The sequence below is a fragment of the Trachemys scripta genome, chromosome 1 (genome assembly GCF_013100865.1).
Source record: "Trachemys scripta elegans isolate TJP31775 chromosome 1, CAS_Tse_1.0, whole genome shotgun sequence".
Classification (NCBI taxonomy): domain Eukaryota; kingdom Metazoa; phylum Chordata; order Testudines; family Emydidae; genus Trachemys; species Trachemys scripta.
The window spans coordinates 193649523-193659166 of NC_048298.1; the positions used below are offsets into that span (position 1 = coordinate 193649523).

The following is a 9644-nucleotide window of genomic DNA, read 5'->3' on the forward strand; positions in this document are numbered from 1 at the left end:
GACAGAATGTTCTGCATTAGCTACAATCGAAGGTTTGATATCTCCTGTTATTCGCTGTACCTCCATTCAACACTGGAGTCAAATTTTGTTAAAGAGGATTTTTTATACATAAATTGATCTCTGTGGGTTTAGAAAAGCCACTGTAAGTGTGGAATTCCTAAAGTGCTGTCTTTGTACTAAAGGATTTATTATTAAGAGGAAATGCCTTGAGCTCATCTTTTTTTGGTAAAGTCAGTGGAGGCTAAAATAGCAATAGGTTAAATAAATGATTTTTCATTCTGTATGCAGCTTATAAATCATTGTCTTAAACTGAGAAAAATAATATGGACACAGTAACCATTTGTCTGATTTTTCTCAGTACCACACTTTTCTAAAGACTTAGTTCAGAGCGTATTACCTTCTGAAGTTCTATGGTTATGGCTACCGGATTGAGCCTTCCTGTGAAGAATCAAGTCCCAGTATCTTCAAGTTTAAGGAAATGCTGTCCCTGCTGGTCAGCTTGTGCTTTGCCTCACTCTGTTAGGTCCACAAGGAACCCTTTTCTGCTGCACCTCCTACAGATGGTTCCTGACTCTCTAGTAATAAAGACAGGAAGAAGGCACAATAGAGAAGCAACTAGCACAGGACTGGAAAGTGTCTGAGTAGTTCTCTGGGCTAAAGCTCCTCTGAAGTCTGAACACACCGACAGCTGGTGTACAGGGGTGGAAGGAGACTGACAATATTTGATTTCTATTTGTTTATTTTTAAATAGTGTTCAAAATGTTTGTTTATAGTATTAACTGATGGTTATTGCAGCATAACGGAATGCTAGACAGGCCACAGAAAATACAAATTCTTCTCACAGACTCTAATAATGCTTGCCACAGATGTGGGTCTTTATGGCATCATGGAATTCTACAGTCTTAGAACTATTTATGCAAAAACTAACATTTCTGAATTAGGAACATTCTCCCCCCCCCCTCTCTTCCAGGATGCTTTACAAGAGATGTATAATAAGGAAGGCATATTTCCCGGCCATCAGTTTAAACCTCCTAGAAGACCATGGACTCTGCTAAACTTCCTCTTCTGGGCTACTGTTCTGCTCTCTCCTCTCTTCACATTTGGTTTTGGAATTTTTGCAAGTGGATCACCCCTTCTTATCCTTGCATTCCTGGGGTTTGTTGGAGCAGGTAATGAGTTATTGAGAAGAGGGAGATGATGCCAAAGCACAATATGATACAATAGTGGCCATTAGCTGTGCTAAATTCTGTGTATGATTACTATTACTGATACTTGCAGAAAGTTGTTATTTTGAATGAAAATGCAGGACAAGTTACATAGGTTTCCATTTTTGCATAGAAAAACAATTATTTCAAAAGCCTTAATTTCAAACAGGTTAGTCTCTTATTTCTTAAGTTACATTTAATATGCTAATTAATATTCACACAGTAGCCCCTTCATGAGGGGTGAATCATATTGGCTGGGCAGTGTGAAGAAGTTTGCACTGATGGTCCCCATACTGACTGAGTATGTTCTGTGGTTACGGAAGACTTCAGCTTCCAGAGCAATCAGTTCAGCTTCTTTTAACACATGTGCACTAGTTACACTTCTGTTGAGTCTTTAAATCTGGACTGCCCTATGGTTTAATGATTTAGCACCTGTACTTGATCCAAAGCATCAGTCAATGGAAGCTGCGTACACAGATTGGAGGCAGTGTATGTCCCAGAGTCACTACTGATTGCTCAGTCTGTGACCTCTGTATCCAATCCCCCATGGCCCATCTCGCATCAAAGTGTGTATGTGTGTGTCAGAGAGAGAGAGAGACACAGATTTTTATCATTATATCCGTTGTAATGCACCTCCAATTTCTGTATTGTATTTTAAAGCTTCCTTTGGAGTTCGTAGACTGATAGGAGTGACCGAAATAGAAAAAGGCTCCAGCTATGGCAACCAAGAATTCAAGAAAAAGGAGTAACTCACAGCTGCAGCACAGCACGTATAACCAGACTATGGTATCAAATTAACTTAATTAAAAAACACTTAGAAACTATCTTTTTCTTATTAACTGATGACTAATATTAATGAATAATACTTGAGCCAAGAATGAAGAAATTGGAAGAATCAAGAGGAGAGAAAACATCAGCTTTCTGTCTGTTTAAGGACCATTTTATTCAAACTTGGGGTGAAAATCTGGGCTAAAAAATGGTAACTTTTTGCTTTGTTTGCGGAGTGGCCGAGAAATATTGGACACAGCTACCTACTTCTTCAGATGACCAGTCACACTGGTTTATCCTTCAAGAATCTGAAACTCACTTTGCAGTAGGAGCCATTGAATGTTTCCTCTTGCTAAAGCCAATTTAATATTTGTTTTTCCCAGCCTCGGTGCTGAGTGTGCTCCAGGAAACACAACCCATTTTAAATTCACTGACAGCAGTTCCTTGGGTGAAAGCCATTTGGAAAGGCCATTTTATCATGACTACAGACAAAATCCCATTTGTATACATTTTATTGAAGGCACTTTTTATTTTTAGGCAACATCATATAACTTCTGTACCACAAGAAAATGGATAATAGAATTTTGATGGAAATGGTACCTTATTGATAAGCACATACTGTACATCAGATTCACTAGTATTAATACAGTTTAAAGGCTTCCCCCCCCCCCACCTGTTGGTTAAAGCTCAACACCCCCCTTTGGTGATTTGAGCACTGCCTGGTATACTTTACATGCCTTGGATCTGTTTTGCTTTGCTTTGCTTTTTTTAAGTGAATAGTAAGCCCTGAGATTTGGTCCAGTGTAAAGAAGGCTATTTACTCAGTTGTACTGGCGTTTCTTCTTTATTTCTGTTCATGTTTCTCATCGCCGAAGTCCCACTCCACTGGTTGTCCCTCGCAGCAGTCTACTGAGAAAATCAGCATAACCCAGCACAGCCGTCCTGGAAAGGATTTTTCTTTATCTGCATCAACACTAAAAAGAAAGGGTGCAATTAGTGTCTCTAACGCAGTGATACTCAGTGGTTCAGGAGTCAAATTAGCGATCAACATTACCCAAAAGAGCCATAGTAGGGTGAATTCATTGTTTCATTTACTATAGTACTATCTATTCATATTGAAATAGTATGACAGGCGAAATAGTTTGTGTGTGTATATATGTATTATTCTCAGAGCAAAATGATTGACCAAGTATTATTTTATCAACTACAGTTGGTTAATAACCTAGTAAAAGCATCCTGATTGGTTAATAATTAAATCACAGTGTTTTAATAGCATGTGCTACAAAGAGCCGCAGAAGACAGTCTGATATCACTGCTCTAGTGTTTAGGGGTCAAATCCTGGCCTCACTGAAGTCCGTAGAAGTTTTGCCATTGACTTCAGTGGGCCAGGATTCCACCCTACATTTTCTGACTGTACAGTGGTCTGTGCTGCTTTTCTTAGCTGGCTATGGTAGGACACTGATATGAGATATATCGCTAGATGAGCCATGTTGTTAGAGGTGGAAACAACTAGTTGGTTGTTGAGGTAGCTTCATGGGGTTTTAATATCTACCATTTTGATCACTTGGCTTTTGGGCTTATGGTTGAAAACTGGAGATTGGAACCTTGGCTGTGCCAGTCTCTTTCCAAACGCACATTGTAAAGTTGTGCAGAGTGCCGTTGTATGTGTGTGTAGTTGGGTATTCATAAATATGTGGAAACTGCTTATATCTTCAAGTTTAAAGGCCAAATTCTGCACTCGGCTACACTCCAGAGTAGGCAGTGGAATGTGTTGCCCAAGTATAACTGAGGGCAGAATTTGACCCTAAAGGTTAAAATGATGTTGTGTTACTTCTCATCCTTTCGTCTTAACCCAAACTCCTGAATATTTATTTCAGTTCTGTGAAGGCTGGACCTCATTAAAACACTGATTTATTTTTTCTTTGCTGTGGTAGCCAAAGGTAAAAGTGTAATATTTTACCTTCTTTTCATATTCACTCTAACCTCCTCCCCCACAGATATTTGCCCATAAGGATTTTCTTTTGAACTTCAAGTTTTAGAATAATTTAATCACTTACTGAAATGCTGCATTTGGGGTTGTTCATCATTACTTTCTCATGCACCTGACTGTTCATTTGGGGTCTTTTTTAATGAGAGAATTTTCAAGATTGTCTCATGGCATCCACGTCTTTTGTTAGAGCCATCTCCAGCTAAGCATTGCGCTCTCAGCCCCTGTGTTAGTATGCCATGCTTCCTAAGGGAAAAAAGGGGTGCACAACTCTTAACGTCGGTGAAAGTTGAACACCGGCTTCTGAGGGGCAGAATACGGCCATGATTGTGTGTTTTCTTACCAAGCATTTTTTTGCACTCTTTTTAAACAGTTAGAATTCTGAATGCTGATAAAGCAAAATCCCTGGTTTTCTTTGATGTTTTCTAACCAGAGGACCAAAACAGGTGGGCTTGCTATTTTTTTTTTTTTTTTTTTAATTTGGGTAATGGCTATAACTCTTGCTTGTTAGGAAGACTTAACAGATGCTGTATACTTGCTTTTTGAAGATGATGTTCAACATATTTAAATGGCACTTGCTTTGGTAACAAGAGCAAAGCAGGAAGACCACTGGTTATACTTTACAGTTACCTGTGAGCAGGGGCCTTGGTACTGGTAGAAGCTACCAGAATTTAACAAATATTTCCCCTTTCTTAGTGGCGGGAGGGAAGGGTTGGGCACTATACAGGGGAAAAGATTAAAAATCCCTTCTTTTTATAGAGGTCTTGTCTCCTCTTAGTGCATGCAACTCCTAATTAGAGTTAATGGGATTAGTGCATGTACGTCAAGGGGAGAATAAGCACATGTTTAATGTATTTTCTTTTCTTATCATAACATATTGGTCGTGTTTTGTTTTGGAAGTGTAGTAAATATACTATCATTTGCTTAATTTTTACTATTCTAAGCAGACATATTGGTAACAATTTGGAAAACTGAATTGTACAACAGTGCACAGTACACTGCACAAATAGTGCAAGAATATTTTCATTTTGAACTTTTGTCTCTTCAGATAGGTTTTTTTTTAATATATAATTATATATATATATATATATATACAGAGTATGTATAAATTAACATGATTGGAAATAGCTGCAGTAAATGTCTCTAATGAAGATGAGCAAGTGGCTTGGATTGGAACAGTGAGCATAGATTTTATATTTTACACTATTTTCTTCTGGTTTAATAGAAAATAGCTTGTATAATTGACTACCAAGCCCTCTGAGAGCAATAATAAACAAAAATATATCAAATTTTTTCGTCTTTGATTTTCACCCATGATCTCCACAATTTTGATAAGTCTTTTAAGAATCTGGAAGCCTTTCCCCTTTCACTCCACCCATCTTTCAAGGCTTTAATTGTTTGACCTTTTGGATTAAAATTCAAGTTCTCCAGTTGTGGACATGAGGTCTCAGTGGAGCTTTCACAGGCCAACTTCTGGAGAGCTCAACCCTGATTCAGGAGACAAATGGCTTCCCAGATTGAATATGCACCCATTTTAGATTCTGGACCTTAGCAGCTCCCTAGCACTGGCATGGAGGAAGAAGTCATATCCCCTCAGATTCCTATATGCAATACCATAATAGCATCATGCGACCCAATGCAGGAGCCTTGTGAAGAATATGGTGGGAGAGCTCTTGCTGGCTGCTGGCACCATTGCATCCCATCAGTCACAAAAGGATAAAAAATTGTGGCTGAAGGACTTCCTGTGGTATACTAATTGGCATTTACAGGCTTTGGCTCATAGAGGTCTCTTGCCAACCATGAGCTGACTGTCAGAATGTGCTCTTGCTATTGACTTTGTGTCCCACCAAGTGAAGTGTTTCTCTTGGGCACAAAGAACATGGGCATTGTCCTTTGTTCTGCTTTAAACCACTTTGAAGGGCTCTGTACACTTAATTGCTGACCAATACTGAGGATTATGTCCCTTTTCCTGGTTGCCTAGCATTCATGGAAAAAGCACACATCTTTTCTCTGGAGCTTTGTTGTATTCACCTCTGTGTTGTTCATCTTGTCTTCATCTACCACCGTCTATTTACAACGTAGTGTCTGCAGACTGTTCTCTTCTGACGCCGCAGGTGGAGCTCAGGGGCTTTCCAAAACATCTTTTGCAGTACAGCATATCTTCTAATAGAAGTTACTACAAGTGTCCATGGATTTTGTCTTCCTGTCAGTCAGTATTGTTTTGGTATGTTCAATAAGTATCAACTGGCATATTATCAAGTCTAAGTCTGTTGATAACATGCCTTCACTGGTACAAAGTAGAGACTTTCTACAGAAGGCTTGTCTCATATGGTAGAAGACTGTTTGTTTGCGTAAGTACATCATTGTCTGGTACTTGAGCCCTCTGAAATGGACCAGACTAACATGAGGGAGTTAGCACAACGATGTCATTAACATTGGGGGGGTGTGTAGATAACCAATAGTTAGTTAATGTGATTATGTTTTTAGTTGATGGAGGTGCACTTCCTGCCTGGGAATACTCAAAAAAGATGTGACTGTATGCACCTTTGATTAAGGGAATGTTGATTTTCATACCAAGCTCAAACTAGGCAGAATGCTTCAGAATGTTGCAAGAGGCGTAATGAAATATCCACATCCGTTGATGCCAATTAGCCAGCGGCGTTCATCAAACATATCCATGGCCAAAATAAACAGGTATAGCCCAGCTAAGTATCATTCATATATAGTAGGTCAACTTGAATGTGGAAGTATGTTCATGGACTTTCCTTGAAAACAGTGCTTATCATTTAGGGGATATAGAATCCCCAAGATGTGCCCGCAGTAACACTGCTAAGAGTTAAGCCACTGGTTCCAAAACAGCTGTTATGTTTACCTCTTCTGATTTGTGACTATTCGTATAGGCTCACCCTCTTGATCTTTAGTGCTGAATCTGTACTCAAGCACAGTGTGCCACAACTGCTCACTTCCCCCTTTATCTGTGTGTTCTCTAACCCATGATGGAGCTTGGGCTGCTCCAAACCCAAATATTGTATAAAGCTGGGTTCTGAAGCTGATAAAGGCCACACTGCAGGTTAGAGTAAACATAGTGGAAAGGATGAAGGTCACTGGTTGGTACCGCTGACTTCTTGATCCAGGAAACTAAATAATTGCCAGAAAGTTTGGAAACCACACAGCTAAGCATGCACACAAAGAGCAACCATTATGCTAGTACAAAAGTGAAATAATTTCATTGCAATCAATGGAATTACTCTGGATACACTAGGACTGGGATCAGAATTTGTCCCAGAGAAGAATCTACCCTCCTTGTGCAGTCAGGAGTTTCCCCATAAGACTAGGTTCCACCTGGAAAGGGAAGAAGTGGCAGGATAGTATCTACCTGAGTTCCTCAACAATCTTTTGCACCAGTATCTTCACAGGATTGCTACCATATTTTGGGAACATTTTCAGAATGTCTGAATGTGACAGATCATGTGCAATTTTTGCCAGCTGCTTGAAAGATGTAATGAAAATATTCTCTATTTTAAAGAACTCTGGCAAGATACTGGATTAGCATCCATAAACTAAACATTTCACAATTCTCTTGTCATTAACCCCTGTGCTTTCAAATTTAAGGAACACAACTTTAAAATTACACATATTTGAAAATTTTGTACCTACAATAGTTACAAGTAACACTTCAGTTTTATGAAAAATCTGAAAGAAGTTGGCAAAAAAAAAAAAGTTTAGTTTGTGTACGTGGACTGTTGGAGAGCACTTTGTATATAGTCAGTTCCCCCTTGCTTGAAGAGATCTTTATAAACACCAGTGAGGTAGTGGAAAAAGCCTTTTAACGTTTTAAAAGGAAATATTTTCAAAAATCAGGACATACCATTTAAAAGGGGCTCTGTCAGAAACTGGAATTTAAAAACAAATAATTTCAGAAAATCCAGGTTAACAGTGTCCCTTTAGGAGGAGGTCTCTACATATTTTGAATCTTAAAACTCTTGTTTCATCTATTATTTTTTGTCAAGACATAATACTTTTGTTAAGGAAGGATATTTTTAACTTTGAACTTTCTTTTGAAACTAATGGTTAATTTGGGTGTCTAATATTTATTGTGAATGAAATGTTTTTAAAACCACTAGATTGTGTTACAGAGCTATCATTTGTTACACATGCAAAATGTACCCAATACATTCGTTGCTTCTGCTGTCTCAGAACTGTGAGTTGTGACAATCAAATGCTACTTGCCTGAAAGCCAGGAAGCTACCATAAACTGGCATGTTACTGAACCATAAAGATCACCAGCAAGTACTGTAGCTTTAATGAATAATTTTCTCTTTGAGAAAACTAAACATCATTAACCTAAATGATTGTTACAAAATTGTGATTTTGTTGTTTTTGTTAACTACCAGATATTAGCCAAATCAACCAAATAATAAAACTGTATACAGGGTACAAATTTACTGTGCATGTGTATATATATTTTTGTACATTTTTACAGTTATTTCCTACACAAAATTATATGCAGTTCAGAAAAGATGCATTGAAATCTGTTAAAAGCAAGTAGCAAAATAATCTCACCTATCGTAGTTTCTGAAAAACGGTGTCCCAAACTAGTACACAAATGTACAGTGCTATGCAAATATTACTTGTAAGTTTTCTCTTACATTTGCATAAATACTTGATGGCTGTTTTCACTGAGCTTTCAAAGAATGGTTAATGCAAAAGAAACATCTTGTTTTAAAATAAAATAGCTTTGGCTCTGTGTAAGTATCAGTATATACTGTATTAGAATGTCATTTATACTTTTAGTCACTTACTTTGATTGTTGTAAGTGAATGTGTGTGTATAACATTTGTTGGAATAGAATTTTTTGAATTGCACTTATTGAAAAGGGACACCTACCTTACAGTTATTTTCAGCTATGTTACTGCCTAGCTAGTCAATATGTAAATGAAAGACCTACATTGTTTTCATATTTGCCATTCTGATTTGCCCAACTAAGCATCCACAAAGGGCTATTAGTTTTTGTTCTTTGTATGTCCGTTTTCTGTTTACACTTTTAGACTCCAGTCTTGCAAATTGATCCATGCAGATGGACTCTTGCTCTTTTGCAGAGCCCCATTGTCTGCACTGGGGATTCACCCACCTGCAGATCACTTAGCAGGATTGGGACCTTAGGTGTAATCATTAAATCTAAAACCATTTCCATTCACTATATTAAGAGTGTAACTAAGAACTGAGGGGATTGAATATATTGTAGCATTTATAGGAACATAGTGTATAATATTTATTATCCTTCCCCATTCCCTCAAAAAATAACAAACAAACAAAAACACATGAGAAAAACATTTCATTAAGGATCTTCAAAAGTAAATGCAGAGCTGTATAATGTAGAAGGCTGTGATTCTGTAGATGGAAGCTTATGAACTGACTGTATGGATAGATATTTTAGATTAAATCAATTTTTAAAATCCGACCTCTTTCAGATTTCCATTTTTCACTGAAATCTTAAAATAATGCAAAAGTAAAATTGTTTTTGATTGTCCAGGCAATGCTTTTACACAGAAAAGATGGATTCTATTGTTAACAGCATACCAGTAAAACCCTGCTTGTTTGTTCCTTGTAGGTTGCATTGCTATAACTTTTCTTGACTTAACATTTCCATTAAAACCCCTCTGTTTCACAATTCAGCTTTAAAG

The 9644-nt window shown here is 37.7% G+C and overlaps 1 protein-coding gene across 1 annotated transcript in view; it reads left to right on the plus strand.

Annotated features, from left to right (window-relative positions):
- AGPAT3 (1-acylglycerol-3-phosphate O-acyltransferase 3) overlaps positions 1–9419 on the plus strand; it is a 67042-nt gene extending 57623 nt beyond the window's left edge. Inside the window, exons 8-9 of the mRNA XM_034753762.1 lie at positions 971–1169; positions 1866–9419. Coding sequence (XP_034609653.1) covers positions 971–1169; positions 1866–1954 — 288 coding nt within the window. The 3' untranslated portion in view covers positions 1955–9419. The remainder of the gene's footprint in view (positions 1–970; positions 1170–1865) is intronic.
- Positions 9420–9644: the final 225 nt, after the last annotated feature.